The 21,274-nt window shown below is 45.4% G+C and overlaps 1 protein-coding gene across 1 annotated transcript in view; it reads left to right on the forward strand.

The window, feature by feature from the left end:
* The first annotated feature begins 13,749 nt into the window (after positions 1-13,749).
* Positions 13,750-21,274, forward strand: part of LOC136100155 (TOG array regulator of axonemal microtubules protein 2-like) — a 29,717-nt gene continuing 22,192 nt past the window's right edge. The window contains exons 1-5 of the mRNA XM_071807259.1: positions 13,750-13,777; positions 15,967-16,101; positions 17,027-17,262; positions 18,785-18,945; positions 20,211-20,257. Of these exons, the coding sequence (XP_071663360.1) occupies positions 13,750-13,777; positions 15,967-16,101; positions 17,027-17,262; positions 18,785-18,945; positions 20,211-20,257 (607 nt within the window). The remainder of the gene's footprint in view (positions 13,778-15,966; positions 16,102-17,026; positions 17,263-18,784; positions 18,946-20,210; positions 20,258-21,274) is intronic.

Consider the following 21,274-nt stretch of genomic DNA (forward strand, 5'->3'; position numbering starts at 1 on the left):
GGAATATAGCCATCAACTGCTGTACTCTCCTCCATTAATTTATTGTAATCTGTAAATACTGGGACTTTGTAGGGTTTTTTTTAAGAAATATCCACTGGTCTGTGCCTATTTTTCTGTTCTGTAGTCCTCAGGCAATTAATTTCTGGAGCCATCGAGGATTTGAGTGGAAAGCCATTAACAACAAAATGGGGTCCTTCCTCATCATGTCTCTTCTCCATGTTTATGTTGTCATGATGTCCTCCAGCACAGGAGAGTGAGGAAGCTGCTGTTACGTCGCTGCCTGTTTGAGACAGGCTGTTACCTGCCTGTGAGTCTGGGTACCCTCCAGCTTGTGGTATGCACTTTGCCAAGTTATTATCAGGGATTGATGGAAGCTGAAAGTGTTTTTCAGGACCTCTTCAAAGCTGATGGCAGGTAAAATGAATTGTGGGCCTAATTTCTCATCTCTATTTCCAGTTCAAGTCTCCATCACCTTCATTACATGGATGTTCAACAGCTTGAACAAATCTTTCCATTTGCTAGCACTTTTATTTGTCCATCCAAATGATCACACTTTTGTCTCTTTCAGAATGAATAAAATAAGGTATTTTCCAGCTTTTTGTAAGACTTAAAGAAATAGCCCTGCTTCTCTGTGTCACTTTTCCCCCAGTGCATTAAGGGCTATCTGCTGTTTGACCTGTGCTGTGCTATGGGGGTTACTGAAAGGGCTTAGCAGGTCCAGCATCCCACACATGGTTTGGTGGCTGCCACCTGGTAAAACATGTGGGAAAATGTGGGCTTCTAAACATGCATACTGTGCACCTTCACCCTTTGTCTCCCTGGTGGTCTATCTCCATTTCCATGAATGTACTTGTTGTTTTGCAGGTTTTGATGTTGTGTGCTCTCTGCTTGTAATCTTTGTGAGCCCTTCAAATCAGAAATGCAGTCCTGAAGCCTCAGCCCCACACCCCAAATTGTGTCACCAGATCTTCTGCTTGGAAGATGAATGGTATGAGGGGAAAATCGGGCTCTTGGGACAAATGCAACTAATCTTTCTGTTGGAGCAGAGGGATTTTTAAGTCTGAAGACTGAACTTTGCATCACTGGGACTCAATTTGTGGATCTTTCCTGGGCTTTAATGTGGTATTGTGAATAAGGGTTTTATTTTTTGTGCAGCATTGATGCTGCACAGCTGCCTCACTATGTACAATAGCTTGCTGAAGCACTTAGAAGCAAGTTGTCAGGGCCTGTTACCCCTGCAGTTGCATTCCAAAGCAGCAGAGCAGGTATAGCAAGGCTGCAGTTAGCACTGTGAGTTGCTCTGCAATAGTGGTCCATGGTGCAGTGTTGGTGAAACTAATGGGCTTTGCCTACCCCTTAGAGGTGCAGCAGCCCAGGTCTGCCTCCAACAGACAGGTACCCATGTTGACATTCAGGACACTGGATGTTTGGTAAAAACTGTTGAAGCCAGGTTACGTTTTCAGAATGATTCGGGCTAACAGGTACCAGTATAAGTTGGGGAATTACCTGTTGGAGAGCAGTGTAGGGGAAAGGGACCTGGGCGTCCTGGTAGACAGCAGGATGACCATGAGCCAGCACTGTGCCCTTATGGCCAGGAAGGCCAATGGCATCCTGGGATGTATTAGAAGGGGGGTGGTCAGTAGGTCCAGAGAGGTTCTCCTTCCCCTCTACTCTGCCTTGGTGAGACCACATCTGGAATATGGTGTCCAGTTCTAGGCCCCTCAGTTCCAGAGGGACAGGGAACTGCTGGAGAGAGTCCAGCACAGAGCCACAAAGATGATGGAGTGGAGCATCTCCCGTACGAGGAAAGACTGAGGGAGCTGGGGCTCTTTAGCTTGGAGGAGCCTGAGTGGCAACCTCATAAATGTTTATAAATATGTAAAGGGTGAGTGTCATGAGGATGGAGCCAGGCTCTTCTCGGTGACAACCAATGATAGGACAAGGGGCAATGGGTGCAAACTGGAACACAAGAGGTTCCACTTAAATATGAGAAGAAACTTCTTCATGGTGAGGGTGCCGGAGCACTGGAACAGGCTGCCCAGAGGGGTTGTGGAGTCTCCTTCTCTGGAGACATTTAAAACCCACCTGGATGCCTTCTTGTGTAACCTCATCTGGGTGTTCCTGCTCTGGCGGTGGGATTGGACTGGATGATCTTTCGAGGCACCTTCCAATCCCTGTCATACTGTGATATCTGGTAAACTTGGGGAGAAGGCTTTGGACTTCTGCATGATAACTAACCCTCAGAATTACAGGGTGTGTTTGCATACACTGGGTTAGCAAACTGGCTCACTGGCCCCGCTTTTGAAATGCCTGTGTAAGAACCAGGTCTTTTCCTTTTCCTTTTCCTTTTCCTTTTCCTTTTCCTTCTCCTTCTCCTTCTCCTTCTCCTTCTCCTTCTCCTTCTCCTTCTCCTTTCCCTCTTCCTTCTCCTTTCCCTCTTCCTTCTCCTTTCCCTCTTCTTCTTCCCCCTTCCCCCCCCTTCCCCCCCCTTCCCCCCCTTCCCCCCCTTCCCCCTTTCCCCCCCCTTTCCCCCCCCTTTCCCCCCCCTTTCCCCCCCCTTTTCCCCCCCTTTCCCTCTCTCTCTTTCTCTTTCTCTTTCTCTTTCTCTTTCTCTTTCTCTTTCTCTTTCTCTTTCTCTTTCTCTTTCTCTTTCCCTTTCCCTTTCCCTTTCCCTTTCCCTTTCCCTTTCTTTTTTTCCCTTCCCCCTTCCCCCTTCCCCCTCCCCCCTTTCCCCCTTCCCCTTTCCCCTTCCCCTTTTCCTTTTTTTCCTTTCTCATGTCCATCTACCTTCAGATTGTGTTTGTGAGGAGTATCCTGAGGTGATGATTAGGTTTTAGTTTTGTCATGTCCTGTCCACTCCCATTATATGGGAACAGTTCTATTATGTTCAATCAAATGAAACTCAGACTTGCACGGGACAGCAGGCACTTGCCGTTGGTTTCCCTGTGTCCCCAGATGAGGTGCAGCTTCATGTGGCTGCTGACTCTTCACGTAGCCAGAGCAGATGGTGAGATGCTACACTTGGCAGAGTTAAAGCCTGCAACTAGCCAACATGTAGTTAACTAGATTAGCAACACGGGGAACCAAGGTGCATCAGTTTAGGTCCACATGATCCTGAATGAGTTAGGTAGCAAAGCACGGTGCCTGTGCATCACTCTGGATCACCAGAAGGTGTTAGAGGGCATCTGGGCAATCCTAAACTGAGCCATTTTTCTGCTGCCACGTGGAGGTCTCTGTTCCAGTTTGTGGCTCCTCTTTGGGGACAGGTGCTGTGATGTCCTTGACTATCAGGGACATCTTGTCCTTGTCCTCTAAGGCACACTTACAGCTCAGGGCTAATTGGTTGCACCTGTTTGTATCGTGAATGTCCAAGAAGTATCCTGAAATCCTTTTTTCAACCCTTACAGAAGTTAAAATATTCTCTATGACTTCCTAGGCATACTGCGATTTCTGCTGTACTGCTATATCGAAGAAGCATTGGAAATGGGCTTTTGTCTCATTGAAGTCTGATATGGAAATATGTCTGAGGTAGGTGGTATGTGGGTTTTCACTGTGTAGAATTAGGGTTACTCAAAATGGAGATAATTTTATAATTTCATGGAAGAATTTGAGACAAAATATCAAATGGTCAGGTCTAAAACTTTTACACATAAATAGTTGAAACAAGCACATTTTCTCAGATCACATCAATTTTGTGGATATACCAGGTTCTCCATCAAAAAAATTTGGCAAGCTGTAGTCAAGATACTCTATCTATCTGTCTGAAAGCCCCTGATCCACACACATAAATCTGTAATAATGCTTAACCGTCAGCTTTTAATATAGTACCTCTGCAAATAAGAATAGTGCCCTTAAACCCCACATTGTTTTAGATTTCTTTTTTAAATGCCTCAGCATTTTCTCCTGCAGCTGACCCAGTCCCAGCTGTTACCCTGCCACAGAGAGTTGTCACTAGATGAAGAGAAGCTGTGTTTTGCTGGTCTCAATGCAGTTTATTTACTCCGAGGTCCCAAGTGAGGTTTGGAGTGCTTTCGCCTTCCTCAGTGTCCCAGTGTATTTTAACAGTACTTGAGTCACCTCCTGAAGAGCTGTGAAGTGCCACTTGAGGCAACGCAAACTGCTCTGGGCTCATCAGAGGGAAGCTGAAATGTAAGTATGAGTCCAAATTATTACTGTAATAATTTTCCCTGACCTTAGTGTTTCATAGTCTGTGTGTTTATGCTTTAATGTGTTAAGTTGTCATTTCCTTTCCCACTTTCTTTCATGAGCTTTGTTCACAAAACACATCTCCTTTAAGGAAACCAAAGCAGTGTTTTTACTGAGATTTTTGTCTCAGATGTTGGCCTCAGCATGCAGTGGTGCAGAAGTCCTCCCCTGCAACAGGAATTCTGAAAGTGTAGATGCCAAAGCTGTAAGTTTCCCTAATGTATGTTTTTATATCTTAACAGCTCCTCTCTGCTTGCCTTTTGTGGCATTGAGGTGCATGCCCTGCACACTTTTCTTGTCACTCCTTGGATAATTTGAGCTATTCTTCATCTTAGCACTTGGTGGAGGAAGGGTTGTAGAAGGTGGTATCCATCTCAGAGCCCTCAGGACCCTGCTCATTAGGGGACAGTGTCTAATGAATAAAGAAGAGCCAGGGTTGTCCTGATGCTCCCTAGGGTTGGAGAAAGGCAGATACAGCAGTATCTATGCTCTCCCTGTTTCTGTCCATTTTTTTTTCTTCTGTTTTCCTATCACTCTGAATTCAGGATTGATAAAAATAAAAGACCTTCACACCCACCTTTTCTGTATATTGGTATTTCAACTCCCATTAGTTTTTATCAGTGGAGGAGTTGTTGCAGCACAGCTTGTACTTGTTACTGAAACTTGGCTCTTTCCCACAAGTCTGCAAAGATTCAATGGAACCTCCAGTCCTAAATTAATAACCTGCTTTGCTGCTGTAGGTCATATAACCAGAAGGTCTGTATAAGCTCACCAGTTCCACACCTGTCTGCTGGGCTCTAATTAACGTTTACTCTGTGCACTTAGGCTGTTTCCCTCATGGGCTCAAATGCCATGTGATATCGATTGCCCTTGTCCAGTGTACAAATGAGGTTGCCACGGGCAAAGCCCAGGGGCTTGCAACCCAGCAGAAGTGGCTGTGAACAAAAAAGAAGCTGCCTGTGCATCAAGAAGCTGCCGCAAATGGCTGCGCTGCTCAGCAAGTGTTCTGTGTGAAAGAAAATGTGCCGAGAGGAATTGCTGAACAGGTTTCTGGATACCAGTGTGTAAGGTGCCATGATTTCCATCCCTGCTGCGGATGGGGGAAAAAGTCCTGCTCAGCCCAGTTGTCCTGCCTGCGGTGCCCTGAGGCTTCAAACCAGGGTGTGGAAGTTTAGCTGAATAAGTCCAAGATGTGTTCGTTGGCATAGAGATGCCATGATTTGTGTCTAGAGAGAGAGAGGATCTCAAGGCAATTTGTTTTGTTAACCTGTGAGGGATGATTGGACTGTTCCCTGTCAGGGGCACTGACAAAGGAGTTTTGGGGTGCTATGGATAGATGAGAGTGAGTTTGACCTTGTAGCAAGGTTTATCCCATGGCTGCCTCAAGGAATGTTGTGATAGCTGTCACCAAGTTCATTTCCAGGGCAGGTGTGAGCACATAGACACTGCCCCTTCTCCTATAACATAATGTGTCCTTACAGGGTGTGTAGGTGACATAAGAGCATGGCCATGTGGGTGATGCTGCTGGAGATGAAGTGGGTCTGACGCAAATTAGGCTCAGGAGGGAAGGTATTCTTTTCCCTGGTTATGGCTGCAATTTTTTTCTTCCTTTTAAAAAGCATGAAATAAAACTTTGACTTGCTGTTTTTAAGGCTAAGCACATAGGCTTTTGACTTTCTCTTTGGTTGAATCTGTCTCATCAGCTCCAGTATTACTGAACCAAAAGAAAAAAGAGTGTAGGTGCTCAGAGAGGGAGACTGGACATTAGATGCTCCTGAGTGGTCCTAGTCTGACCAGCTGACCATCTTGGCTCTACTTTTGCCACTTTTGGTGATACAATGAGGATCACACTTCTCAGTGCTGCAAATGCTGTTTTCCTATAGAAGTGGTCATTTTGAGACACCCAGGATCTTAACTTTTTCTCTAGAGCTGAGAAGGTAGCTCATTTCTGGGCCCTTAATTAGAGACAGACCCAACACTGTATTGGGAAAAGTCTTTTGAAGAGCTGCTGCCACCACTGTGGAGAGTCTCTGGCTGTGTGCTGTGAACAAGCCAGGGCTTGATGCAGCTGTGCTACACGGAAGGATTTCCCTGAGACACCAGAGACAAAAGGAAAGTAAACAGAAGCTGCTCTGCCCTCGACCCAGGCTGCAGGAGGGGCGTTGCCGCTGCCCATGAACAGTCTGTGAACAGCGCCCTGCAGCCAATCACCATAGTGGGGGGGGATGAGTGACTGTGAGTGTAACCAATTGTAGCCTGCACTTGCCGCATGGCCTTTTGGTATAGAGTATATAAGGCTTGGAAAAACGTGGTCTCGGGGACATTGATATTCAGTGTTGTTTAAGAGTTCATTGAAGAGTATGGATGGTAAATTCACATTGAATTAGACTCCTTACTCTCGCCCGGCCCGCCCGTTCGATCAAAGAGCTTATGCCGGCGTCTGGATTCGTCGAATTTACTACCACTACACACCACTATTTTATGGTAACGCCTCTAGCTGACTGCTGCGCCAGCTCTGTTAGATGATGCACACATGTTTAGGAAGAGACAATTCCCTCCCTTAAAGGGTTTATTGCCTTAAAAGAAAACACGGAGAAAGGTGAACAAGCAGCATTTCTGCTATGCTTGCTTTGCAGACAGAGGCTGGAGCAGATTAAGTCTTACCTGAAGCCTGCAACACGGCTGAGGCAGAATTTTTCTTGCGTCTGCTAAGGTCTAAAGCAGTGCAGGAGTCTGAGGGCAGTCCTCTGCCTCTTGTTTGTAGCAAAAGCAAGAAGTCTTTCGGGAGAATTCTCCTGTTTCATGCAGGAGATGGCAGATTTGGAGACCCATTTGCTGCAGTCAGTTCATTTTCTGCCATTCTACAATATATATAGGGTTGTTATTTTCTCATATATGTGATTACTCAGCCTTGGAGAAGCTGAGAGAATGGTGTGGTTTAAGGTGACTCATTGTAAGGCGGAATCCTTTACTCCTACAGTGCTGGTAACAACAGGGTGGCTTGGCAGTGACTAGAAGATAGTTCCCTTTGGCTTTGCTGCTGCTTTTACCAAGTGATGTGACAGTCACCTCCTCAAATCGCAACAGGGTGTGTGTGCTGCCTGTGCTAGTTCGAGAAGGATTGTTAACTCCTGCAGATGGTTTTCTGTGGGTTTCTTCCTCCTGTAGTAGCTGAATTATTGTGCATTTTTACAGCTAATTATCCTTCCCTACTTATCTGTTGGCTTACAGGTTGGGTACACTGGCTTGAGACTCGCTGCTTACTGTCTGAATTCCTTTTCTCATAACACTCATGGGGACACTTTCCATACAAATAATTGTAAAGACAGGTTGAGCTGCTGCTCCTCATGGTTAACAGAGAACCTCAGGTGTGCCCTTGTACTTCTGCACAAAATTTCCTTCTCTTTTTGTATACATGGGGTTTTTAAATACAGCCAGAAGCAACCTTGTTGTGGACGATATCCAAACTCAACATGGACATTATGAAAATATTATAATTTTTACATTTGAAAGTATCTTCTGAGTGAGCATAACTACAGCAAAGCTAAATTTCTGTTCTGCATTGCCTATTGCACAATTATCCACAGCAGAGGGGATAGGCATAAAATATTTGTAATGGGGGTGGTGGAGAATTGCTGTTTGGCAGCTTTTAGTGGAGACTGCAGTGAATGTGGCCATGACACATTGGAGAGGGCCAGGCTGAAGGAATAATTTCTCCGCTTTTCCTAATCTTGCCTGAATACAATGCTTTCTGTAGGGCTGGTATGGACTTAACACGATCTGAGAGGGGCTTCAAACTCACACTGCCCAGCTGAGCCATTTGCCATGCAGAGATGTCATCAAATCCTGCAGCAAGGGGGCTGGAAACATCCCCCTCCCTTTTATCAGTTTCCAGCAGCTGCAGACTTTGCTGTTTGCTCGCACGCTGTGCAAAGCTTTAGGGATGATTCTCACACAGTGGTTGTAGGTAGGCAGGGAGGGACCAGGAGCACAATGTGGTTCAGAGCGTGTCCCTGCCTGAAGCTCTGGGTGCTGCTGAGGTCCCTTGGGTGCTTTTGGCTGCAGCACTCAGGGACCTGCCTGCCAGCCCTGCAGGCAAAACATATTCCTTGCATCTCACGCTCAAGATTTCTTCAGAGAAGGGGTTGCTATGCAGCCTTGTTTATTCCTGGTATGTGACACTGTTTGCTTGCTGAGCTTGTACACCTGGAAGGGGGAGCCTGCTGTCCTCCTGGAGAAGGGGTCCAGCTTGACAAATGGCCATCCCTGCTTCCAGTTTTGAAAACACAGGGTCTGGAGCAGAAGAAATCCTCGTTCCCTTGTGGGTGGCAATCCGCAGCAGGGCTTTACAGCTCCTGAGGGCATTGCAAGCTTAACAACGTGGAGCAAGATTTCCAAAGTGAAGGACATGTGTGTTTGTGAAGGAGGTTGGTGGACAGCCCTGTCTCCTGTGCTATTGGTTTCTCAGCAAGGTGGTGCTCCAGGGGGGCTGGCAGTAGCCAGGCAGAGGGGTTGCTTTTACTCTGCTCTGGTAGAGGTTGCTTGGTGCAAGCATCTTTCCCAGAAAGCAATAAACTCTGGGAAAAAGAGTTGATGATTTTTTCTTTATTCCTTCTCTTTTCAACAAATTATTTCAAAAATTCTTGAAACTGTTGCTGTGTGACAGAGAGTTTGGGTGTCAGTTAAAAGAGACACAGTCCTGGGAAGTGTGGAAGGAGAGCGATGCTTGGGGTGGCAGATGGAAGGAGGGGAGAGGACAGGTGGGAGCTGCAGTGCAGATGCGGTGGTTTGTTGACAGGGAAGCTCCTCTTCATAAGAAGAGCAACAGCCTGGCCTCTGCCACGCAATGGGGAGCAGAGCAGGAGCTTCCACCTGGGCTCAGGTGCTGCTCCAGGGCTCCCTTTGCTGGTATGTGTGGGCAAATGGGCAGGTCTCCGCTCAGCTCCTGCTCCAACTCCCCTTGCTCTGACTGGGGCCAAAAAGCAAAAACTGCACTGTTTGTCCTTCCTGGCTCATACTTTTATTTTCCAGGTAGAATTGAGGAAAGTTAAAATCAAATCAACTTTCTGACTCAGCCCCTGCTAAAGATTAGGTCACTGTTTATGGCTTCTGGGGTGCTGGTTCATCTGTGCAGGATGGTAATCGAGTCTGCTCTTGCCAATGGTTTAAACTGTTGTGTTTCACGAAGTTTAACCTTGGTGATTTGCTTCAAAGGATGTGGGGGAAAAGTGGAATCTTTTTACTCCAAGCAAAGAGAGAAGTGAACCTTAGTGAGCTTACAGGCTCTCTGATACGTAAATGCCTAGTCCCAAAGCAATATCACTCTGATCAACAAACTTGCCTCCAGGTTAGCTTCTGTTTTCAAAGCTCTTTATTACTTAAAGTATAAATCTCTGAAAATTTGATCTGGGAAAGATGTAGGAGGAGGATGAGGAGGGAAGATCCAGAGTATGACACATCTCAAATTGCTTCTGGGGTGCAGAGATGTCAGCCTGCCACAGCAGCAGAGGGACGACAAACCAAACTCTCTGAAGGATTGAGATATAGGGACCCTGCTCATTATCAAAGTGTTTGCTGGTTACTTTCTCCCTCTGCTTCTCTCTTTCTTTCTCCAGAGACAATGCCTTTGCTTCACTTTTTTTTTCATTTTATTTCTTCTTGGTAATACACCTAACAATTAGCTAGCTGGGGCTCTGCTGCAGAGACCACTGCTATAATGACAACAGTAACTGCTCATATTAGCGTAATATCCATCATCCCAGGGCCTTTGAGAGCTTTGCAAAGCTTCCAGGCATCATTTGCTATTTTCTGTTGGAGGATATGTAAGAAACTAAAGCTGACTTTTTAAAAATCTGTGTCCTGCAGAGGTCACATTTATAAGCTCCTAACAGTTTTCTGGCCCTAAGATTTATGTTTCTGAGCCTTCTTTTTCTCTGCAGGCCAGTGAATGAATCGTCAGCAGAGCAAGCCCTGCCTCTGCATTCTTCCACTTGTCATGCCGTTCCTTGGCTTCGCTCACTTTCAGACATTGGAAGTGATGGCAGTTGGGAAACATGGTGTTTTCTCCCAGGTTAGTAAACCCAACCATTGCAAGTTTCGTCAGCCAACTCTACAGCGTTGCATGTCCAGCAATGGCAGCTCCTTTTTATCCTCTTCCCTGTAAGTTCTGCGGTTTGTTGCAGAGACAGGCTATTACTCCTTGGCCTCTTAGTGGCCTCGGGCTCATGCAAGGTAGATGCTGCCAGCTGGCAGGTATTGGAAAATAAACATTTGTCCACCTTGACTGAAGGTCCTGCTTTGGGTCCCCTGGTCACCGTGGTGTGGGGCTCTGAGCAGCAGATCAGATGCAAGAAAGCCCCTGTGTTTAGCAGGCATCAACCCGTGGACACTTGGGCACTCCAGGGATTTAAATGCCTGTGGAGTTAGGTGATGCCTTGTAGGTCAGAAGAATGGAGATTTTAACTATTTCAGTGATACCTGAATGGTGGACTTAGGACCTGAACAAGACAGAGGTGCTTGAATACTGTAACAGTGGGAACTGTTGTATTTCAAGGTTCATACGGCACTAAGAACAGTACTGGGACTTCAGTGGAATAGATGTAAAAGCAATAAAACGGACAATTAAGCTGGTCTTGTTACAGGATATGGTCTTGTTTTAGTATGTCAGCCCTGCACCTCATGCTCCCAATGCTTGTTACTCATAATGAAAAATTTCAATACAGACCTCAGATCCCATGCTGCAACTGAACGAAATTGCTTCAGATCATTGAGAATTTCCCTGCCTGATGATTACACAGGAACAGGACAGAGCCCTGTCATGGTTCAACCGTGATAGCCACTCACTCACCCCCTCCCTCTCCCCCCCAACAGAGGAGAGAATCAAAAGGGAAGAGAGAAACTTGGGTTGAGATAAACACAGTTTAATAAAATAACAAAATAGTAACACACTACTAGTAAATGTGTGTATATATATATAGAAGAAAGAGGAACAAAGGCAGAAAAGCTCAGAGGTCTCTGCAAAATGGCAAAAAGCTGAACTAAACATCCTGCACCAAAAACTCCCCCGGCTCCGAAAAAAAAAAAAAAAGAGAGTACGAAAAAACCCAACGTGTGCAAGAGAAAGCACCAGAGAGAAAGAGCAGAAGAGCCCGCAACCCGGAAGATCCTGACTTTTCTTAAATATGTGGCAGGATGCTAGTGCGATGGAATACTCTTATTGATCGGTGTGGATGTCAGTCAAGCTCTGCCCCATCTCTGCCCCCTTCCTCACTGCCTCACACCTGTGGGCAGAGCTCAGAGTGTCCTTGGCTCTCAGCCCAGAGCAATTAAAAACATTAACTCTGTCCTGGGGTGTTATCTCTTGCTCTCAAACTAAGTCCAAATAATGAACATGCTAGTTATAAAAAAAGAACGGTTTCTAAATGCATGAAGAAAATTTACCCATTTTCAGTCAAACCAGCAGGGCCCTTAGAATGCTCACTTGCAGTTATCTTGGATTTATGCAGCTGTTTGTGGAAACCTGCTGTAGTTAGCATGCTTGGCATTGTTCCGTGCTTGTATGAAAGATGTGTGGAACACTATTCAGGGCCCTACCAGGAGAAAACTACTGTCCAGGGAATGTATTTTAGTAGCCCTGAGAGATGGCTTCACACAGGAGTACGAGGCAGGAGATCCCTTTCCCCGAGGCTACTGAGAGGAAGGCACTGATGAAGACGAGCCAAATATTTCTAAGGAAAATGCTTTTAGAAGAAACAGACGTGACCTGAGAAACAGCTGATCTAACATTTCAAGACATGGGCCACTGGTTGGACTTAATATGAGGATGCATCTAGTTCAAGGTGCTGATTGTGACTGCTTCTGTACCCAATCCTTGAGTGTTGGGCATCTAGGGCCTTCATCCACGGCAGAGTAGGAGGTGGAGGAGTACAAGGCCTTGCTGCAATATGAACAATTTCTGTTGAAATTTGCTTGAGGATAGCATTTTATCTGACTATAAGTTTGACTGATAGGAGGGTACCTAAAGTCTCTGTACAGGCATTCTTCGTTATTTGTTTGAAGCTTACAGAATACATTAATAGGAACCTGCCTTTGCTTCTTCCATCTAGTGCAGAGGCATTTTTCCTTCTGTAATAATTTAACTGAACTGTTCTGTGATTGATCCTTCTGGCTGCACTTAGCTAGCATGTGATAGTTGTTCTGTTTGCAGACCTTTAGAGGCACCTATGAGTGGATTTTCAAAAGCAGCTCACATTGGCATCCTTCTATACTCACTGACGTTTGTAGGAATTTTACTGCTGGTTTATCATCCTGACCTCTTATCCTAAGGTACACTCAGCAAAATCCCCTCTTACCTCTCATTTAGGCCATAAGAAACGGGTTAATCCATTTAAGGAAGCAAAAGCCCTGTATGGTGACTGAAGTACCTATCAGAAGGTGAAAAGAAATCTCTAGAGTTTCGAAGTGAAAGCAACCAAACTGTTAAGGAAACGGACTGCAGAGACTGAGGCTGAAAAATGTCACATTTTGCTGTAGCACTAACCTGAAGGGCTAAGCATAAACTTCCTTTACTCTCATATACCCTGTGCACTATAACACTGCCTACAACTCCTCGAGCCCCTTGGGATGTGTGCTTGCTGATGTGAGAATGGCAGGTAGTTTCTGGATAGCTAGCAGCCCTGACTATGGGTTGTGCTGTAGCCTCAGGCTTGCTGAGGTGCTGCAAGCATGATAGATACCTCAGCAACGCTATAAATGTAGGCAATTCAGCTACAACAGCAGTTGTTTCAGCTGCTTTTCTTCTTCCTTTCCCAAGGAGTGGCAGATTTGGAAGTATTTGGCTTGTGGTTTGAGTTGTGGCTCAGAATTACTCATGGATGTGTCAGAAAATCTTACCTACCCCTTTCTGCAGAAAAGGAGTCTTGCAGACTGGTGGAAAGTGCTACAGATATGAGTTACACACCAGTCTCCACTATCATCAGCCTTGTAAACCCCCTAAAATCCAAGTACATTTGTATTAAAAAAGAGCAAACTATTCTATCCCCCATTTTTCCAGTTGTTCTTGGGGTAAGTCCAGCATGACATTACAGCTCTTTGTACCAAATGTGTGAAACGATGCTCCTGCTGCAGTGGCAGCAGCACTGAGGTCAGTGGGAACAACCCTGAGACACTGTGCTGGGCCCAACAGCACTGGGCCTGGTGAGAGACTTGCCTCTGCTGCCGTGCCCATACAGCCATGGGGAGAGCAGCTGCTGGGGTAGAGTTACGTTACAGTAGTCTTTGTCCAGCGTTTGTACTTTATGGCTATGATTTTGACAGAACGTGGAAAATGTAGCTTGAATATATCTTAATGTTGTTTTGTACGCAGGAACCCTGTAGGCAAGGCAATGCCAGGAATCGGTGGCTGTCACTTGCACTAGCAGTGTTATTTTTCCATCCAGGTTCCTGATGCTGCAGGGGAACCCATCAGCAGCTGTATCAGGCCCACCGACCAGCAGCACATCAAGTAGAGTTTCATCTGCAAAGAATCCATTGCTCCCCCCCACCATGGCCACACAAGATGATTTCACAGCAGGTAAAGGGCTGCAGCAGACTGGAGACTCCTTCAGTTGGGCTTGTTGCAATCCTGTTTCTGCAGCTTTTGCCTGGAGGATGTTTGTCTGCAGCGGCAGTGCCAGTGCCCAGGAATGCTGCTCAGCTCAGGGAGGCAGAGCGTGTTACAAAAGCTGCATTCAAAGTGCTGATCATGAGACCCTGGAGATGCTGCAGCAGCTATTCTTCATGCTGTACAAGTGAGAGGCCAGCCTTAGAGGCTGGGGAATGGGGAAGACATTGAACAGGACATGAGGCAGGGAAACATGCTGTGTATAATCTTGAATTTTCAGGAACAGCCAATATCAGAAATTTTGGGGGGCAGGCTATGTTTTTGTTGCTTTTGGGTGTCTCTGCAGTAAAGAAAGCAGGGAGTAAAGCCCTGTAATGGTGAAGCAGAACAAAGGAGAAGATTTGGATGGACAGTTTGTGTCCTGCAGATACAATAATCAAATACGCCAATGGGGACATCTAATGCAGAGTGCAAACCTTCTTTTAGTTATGATACCTAGTGATTAATTGTTTGTGTCCTAGTATTTTCTTTGTTGTGAAGAGAAATCTAAAACTAAACCAAATCAAAACTCAATCCAAAATGGAGTGGGAATTACAGGAACGAAGGACTTTCAAACTATTATAACTTCAGAAAGTATCTACTTATTAGACATTGCCAAACTCTAGAGACCATTGTGGGTTGTCTACACTTTGAAAGGAGAGGAAAGAAATCCTGCAGTCATGGATGGACAACTAGCAAATCATATGCAAATATGTAGAATGTTGAGCTGTCACAATGCTGGAATGCAAGTGCACCAACCAACGGAATCATTTGAGGTTACTGTCGTGGGTGACTGCCACAGTTTGCCACGGTGCAGTGTTTACCTCACTTAGAGTGCAGCTTAAGAGAGCGACAAAAGGTACTCTGCTACCTACTGCGTGAAGGAGATATCAAGGAGAATTGGGTGAGAGTTGTTTAGAGTGATTCATATGGGGGCAGGAAATGTGAAAGGGTAGAGGGAGGCCCTCCCGTTGAGTCATGAGGTTCAGAAAGGATCCCCTTGCTTTCTAAACTCCTTCTTGCAGAGGAGTCTAGGTGTGGCTAGATCCAAACTTAGCCCCAGACTAGGTCAACAGTTTATGTCTAAGAGACACAAAGGGTAAAGGAAAACAGGCCAGGGATTATAGGTGTTTATGGCGAAAGGATTATATGGGCACATGCAATTCTTTATATTGCTTGCCTAGGATTTAAAAGTTTCACCATTCTGCATCTCAACCTGCTTATGTCCCCTCATGCAATTATTCAGTCCAATAGCATTATTTGAATCTGAGGTCTTCTTGCTTCTCATTGGATTCTTTCATCGTCTTCAGACAGGCCTTTGTTTTGTTTAATTGCAGACATGTTTATAGTCCATAGCCACTTTGTGCTGGCCTTGAAGGCATTATTTGGTTGAAATGAATCCTGTTTCGCTCAGCAAAGTACAAAACCGGCCTTGTCTTACGTGTCCATGATTGTCTGTATCTGCTTTTGTTTTCATTAAGTAGATACAAGTTCAGTGAATATGAGCAGAACTTTACAACATACAGTTTAAGATTTCAGCAAATTTAGCTTACTAAGTAAAGTGAGACAGACAGTATCTTAAAAATTACACAACCTTATAATCTAGTGATTAATTCTATTTCAAATGCATTTACTTGAGCTAAATGATTAGTATAAAACTTAAATTTGTGCTTATCCAGTGATCAGTGAATAGTAAAAGATCATTGCCCTACAGCCACGCTTGTCTAGCAGAGACAGCTCACTGTAGGCTCACCCAGGCTGTCATATTTATGGAATAAAGTGGTTGGCTTGAAGTCAAATTGCATACAGTGGGAAAGGTCTGCATGAGACTCCTTGCACCCACAACTTATCATTGTTCACTCTGCCATTCTATTTTCTTGTGGGTTTCCTAAAATAAGTTCTTGGCCTGGCTAAAGCTCAGGCCTTTGTCTCCTTTGGAGCCTGTACCATATTGCTGCTGGTGTGGCTGGGTGTAGGTTGAGAGCACACATCACAGTGACCATTCCAGAGGCCAGGACTAGTGTGTTAATCTTCTGTGAAAAAAAGTGTCTGGTGGTTTTTTTTTGTCTCCATATCAAATGTTGTGAATTTGAGTCTTTTGTACTGTTCTTATTTTAAAGCTAAATACCACACCTCAATTGCTGTCTACTACAGGAGCGTTCCCAAATTCAAACCCAGATACAAGGCTCTGCGAGGCAGAAGCATTGATTCAAACTTGCGGTTTTGTGGCAGCAGTTGGACTACTGAAGAAGGAGGTGAGGATGGAAGGGGGTTGAATGTGCAATGGTCGCCTCAGCCAAATGAAAAAAAATAAAAAATCAGGGAGAAAGGGTCCGTGGAGGTCAGTCCTCATGTGCTGGCTCTGCATCAGAGTAGGTGGCTGACAGAGAGCTGCAGATGATCCTGTCCTCCTTCAGTGGTGCATATGGCATCACATCTCGCTATCATTAGTTCATTACGCTTTCTCCTTCATCAACAGTAGCCAAATCACTACCACTGCCAGCCAGGACAGGGATTGTGGCCCAACTGCCATAAATCAGGCATCCTCTCCCGGATGACTGGGCCAGTGAGGCTGATGTGCATGACTTCAGCATTGGGCAAGGAGGTGACCACCCCCACCTTTCTCACCAAGCCTCGACCCAGGACCCCCAAGAGAGGGAGGCAAGCAGCGCTGACCCGGGTACCATCCAGATCAAAGACAAGCTGAAGATGAGGAGGATGTCTGACGGTCTGTCAGCCTCATACAGTGGTAAGGCGGGAACCTGCCTGCTCTCCTGTGGGAAGAAGGGTCTTTTCCCAGCCTAGAAAGCTAGTGCACATTCCCAGGGAACAGTTGTGCCCCCTGCAATAACCTTCCCTGTTGCTGTAGGGGTGTACAACTGTGAGGCAGGGAGAGGAGCAGGAGAGTGAATGTGCAGGTGAATAATTCTGGATATGCACAGGTCCATGGGCTCTCTGTTATTCGACAGGAGCTCAGAGGACCAGGATGCTCCTCTGGTGGCTCTGTGGGAGTGCCTAAGTGTTGTCCACTGGCCTGCTTCAAGTGGCTGCCAGCATGAGCATGTTTCCCTGTGCAGCTATTTAGAAGTTTCCAATAAATCTGTCCAATGAAATATCTAGCTTCAGGTGCTTTATGTTTGCAGTGCTGCTTCTATTATGCTTTGTGTCTCTGCTTTGCAGGCCTGACTGACTGTGATGACCCTGAGGGGGTTACCCTGAAGCCAGTAGTTTCCGGATCACCTTCCCCGAAGCTCCTGGAAACCTCCAAGACTATGTCTCCCAACCAGAACAGACCTATTTCCTCAGAGACCTGCATGTTAAGCGATGGAGAGCAGGAGCATGAGGAAAATGACACAGACTATGATGCCAGTGATGAGGATAACACGGAGCTGATGTCAGAGAGTGAAGGATGTAAAGTAAGGAAACCAAGCCAAATCATGTGTAGTGGGTCTTCAGTTTATTTCCAGTAGGCAGAGCTCTGAGATCTTCTTTTTCTGCAGTGTGAGCCCAGGGAAACAGCTGAGCCAAGAAAGTGCTCAGCTGGACATTGTGCTTCAGGCTGTTTCTGCAACATGCATGCTGCAGACTTGATGTCCTCAGTCTGTATCAATAGGAGAATAGTTTCTGTGCTCTCTAGTGGCTCCTGCTGTGTTTTCTGACTGAGAACACACCAGCAATGAATCAGAGCAACTAAATGTGTCTCACGTGGTCAAGCATGTTCTTCTACAGTTAGTAAAATCCACGTTTCTGTATACATGGTATAATAGTTACTGTTGCAGACACACCAGTGTCTTTGTGGCTTTTTATATCAGCTCTGTCTGGTTTAGACAGAAACAGATGTTTGCTGGTTTTTGCTCTAGGTTCTCTCAGTTTTTGAGTTATACAGCCACGTCCTTCTACAGGGTTATCTCTAATAATGTTTTTAGAGTTCAGTGGCTTCCGTGCAGCTTCATTATCTCCCATGGTTCTGCCCAGGGATAGGTGAAGGGAACTGCCAACTCTGGCCATGGGTAATGGAGTCCAGACTCCATCCACTTTTTCAGGATGGATAGAAGCTGCAGTTGTTTTGGGTTTGCTGTGGTGGTAAGGAGAAGGCAGATGAAAAACAATTTTTGTAAACTGGATAACCAATAAAAGGCTAATGTATTTGATTTCAGCCTTGCAGATACAGGGCCGACTGTATCCCTGACATTCGCTCTGTTGGTTTCACTGGAATTTGAACAGGTCTTGATTTGGCTCTTTATCTGTGACAAGAATGATGGGATACTAAGGAAGGGTGCATGTCTGCCTCCACTCCCTCCATCCCCTTCCTAGCCATGGCAGGGAGAGCCTGAAGTAATTTCAGCAGGCAGAGACACAGAGCTGCAGGGTGGGAGCTCTGCTGAACTTCAGAAAATGATGGTGAGCCTGAAATTAACTGTGTGGGAGCTGGAGAGCACCAAGTATCCAGAGAGCACAGTAGAATCTGGGCCAAAGGGCTAGTAGGGGAAAGGCAGAAAGCAGAAAAAAAAAGATGGGCTTGAGGAAAGCAGGTTTTGTCAGCCTGCAGAATGACTACGTGGGGACTTGGCTGGAGTTCAACAATGCCTGGTAGGTGCTTTAGGGACGAGAGGCTAGTGATCTAAGCCCATTCCCTTACCATCAGAAAGGCTTATAGAAGCAATGGCATGCAGAACATCCTTACGTCGAGCAGATGGATACCAGGTGGGAAAGCAGCCACTGCTAGAGAGGTGAGTGAGAGGAGAGAGCTGGCAACAGCATGGGGACATTGTCTCTCCCTCATCACTTCCCTTTACATCGCCCATCCTAGGTCAAGTTGCTCCACCAGTTTGACTTTTTTTTTCCTGGTATGTCCTAGCTAAGAGCATGGCTAAACTACTTCTGGCATCAACGGGGAACGCTGGATGCTCCAGCTGAGCACTGTTCTACTATTTCCAGGCTTCCCTGCTGCATTCGTATTGCAGTGGTGAAAATGGGAACAAGCCACGGGGAATGGCTTTGCTTTCCCCGATCCCCGAGTCAGCAACATCTTCTGATGGGACTCCTGACAGTGCTGCAGGCTCTCAGAATGCGGATTTCGAAGAGGCCCCAGAGATGAGGTAAGCCAAAGTGTGCGCTTCTCCAATATGTTTTTCATCTCACACTTCTCATCTTGTGAGATTGTTTTCCACGGTCAGTTCTTCAATATATTTATGCAAACTTCTGTACTTTCACCACTTTCTGTATCTCTGGTGACCAGCACTGTGTCAAAGCCAACATCTAAGATTGGCTCTAAGCAACTCAACCAACTCTCACCAACTCTAAGATCAACTCAAAGCCACCTCTAAGATCTTGGGTAGTGGGGCACAGGAGGAGGCAGGACTTAAGAGGAACTTAAAAGCAAGTCCTCTGCTGAACTCTGATACTGATTCACTCTGTAATCTTTGTGGCACCCTTTGGGAACTGTATTGCATGGATCTGAATACAGCATCTGGTTTTGTGTGTGATCTTTGCCAATACCTGTACCTGCAAAGTTATGTTAGGGCAAATATTGACTATTGTAGAGCTGTCTGTAAATTCAGATGCTGCTTCTGTAAACATCAATTATAACTTCTCTGTGTCTGGGCCTTCACTGTAAAATGGAAGCCCAGATAAATCTCTGTTTATAGATGTCTAATTCTATAGATGCCTAATATTTGCATATGGTTTTAAGATCAAAGGGTGGAAAGTACTAGAGAACAGTTATGGGGCTGTAACTGATGGAAAGATGTTTGCTTCGATATGCGTGAGGAAATCTAGCTGTCAGCTTTATCCTAGTTATAACAATAAATAAGGAGTCATAGAAATATAGTTCCAATTCAAAAGCTTCAGCATAGCTTTTACAGTGCAATCTGAGTATACTTACCTACCAGCTGAGTTGGAAAAACCCTTCTTCTAAAAAGAACAGGGAGGTGTAAGATTATTCTCAGGAGACAGCAGTGGTATTTCCACGTGTAACAAGATACTGCCATCAGTTTAAGGCATGGCCAAGCAATGTTAGGCTTCTACAGCACTATAAAGGTAGCTGCACTCAATACAGACTTATGGCTGGCTTAACATCTCTTGCTGATTCAGAAAGGATGCATGAACAGTGAGAGCCACTCAACTCCGAAAGCAGAGACAGCAGAATTGGATAGTTAAGGCCCAAATTGAAATCCTGTGTTTCAGCTGGAGCTTGACCAGTTCTGTGTGACTCCAGCAGCTGAAAATTTAGTGACAATTAATCACCTTTGTGTATTGTTGGTTTTATGGGTTGCATTTTCTCCTTCATCAGATGGATCTTGCTAAGGAAGTTTGCCTCTCCTTCTGTATCCTCATATATTATTTTGTCCTCAATTTTCTTAAGGTCAAGATCAGGCAGCAGAAGTGAAGAGAAGACATTTAAATCTCAAGGTGGGTACAGGGCATGGTTGCCCTAAAAAGAACATAGGTGACTCATGGATGGCAATGTGAAAATTCAGCTGAAAACTGTCCTGTAACTTTTTTCATTCTTTGATGCACTCAGATGGCTCCTCAGAGACCAGCCACTGGGAAATGTGCTCTGTTGATCCAGTGAAAATGACTCCAGCATGGAGTTATGAATGGCAGGAGCTAGAAGAGTACCTTGGGGCCCTGCAAATGCACAGGAGGAAAAGAAAATGTTCCCCTAACTCATGCTTATACCTTTTAACCCCCAGCATGCTCTCTAATGTCACAAAGATTAGAGAAAAATGAGGCATTTTGCATGAAATGAGAAATGTGCCCACTCATTCCTCCAACACTTGAAGGAGAAAACCTTATCTTGAGCAGCTTCTGAACTGAACCCTTTCAGATCTGAAGTAGATTAATCAGCAGAGCCTATTTTTGCATTGGAAGAAATAGTGAAACCTTGTATGATAGCAAGTCCTTGTGAATTTTCCTTTTACAAAGAGACTTAAGGATCCAGCCTACGCAGGACCTGAGCTCTCTGTCCTTTTAAGTACAAGCCTAAATTCAATGCTGAGTAATGAGGTTTCCTTGTTGCAACTCATTTACCCCAAGTCACATATCCTGGGTTTACGATTACAAATCTCTTCCCCCACTCTATGTGCATATGTCAGTATTGCACACTGAGGCTGGGTAGGAGATGCTTACTGACTTTCCTCTGCTCCCTGCCTTGCGTTGTCACTAGCAATTAGAGTTCTGCAAGACAAAATCTGGTGTCTGGTGCATCTGTGTCAGCCAGTACTTCTAACCTGAAAACCTCAATGACACCGTTGCTGCCCCTTTGCCGTCTGTGGGTTTGTAGCAATAGGAGAGATGGGAATTTGAGAAACAATTGTGCTGATGCAGAAGAAGCAATAAGATCCACTGGTCCCTCAGCTCAGTATTAGTCCTGACAAATAATGGGCATTCCCAATAGGAATGATTCCTTTATTGCTGATATGCAGC

Source organism: Patagioenas fasciata, chromosome 3 (assembly GCF_037038585.1).
Source record: "Patagioenas fasciata isolate bPatFas1 chromosome 3, bPatFas1.hap1, whole genome shotgun sequence".
Classification (NCBI taxonomy): domain Eukaryota; kingdom Metazoa; phylum Chordata; class Aves; order Columbiformes; family Columbidae; genus Patagioenas; species Patagioenas fasciata.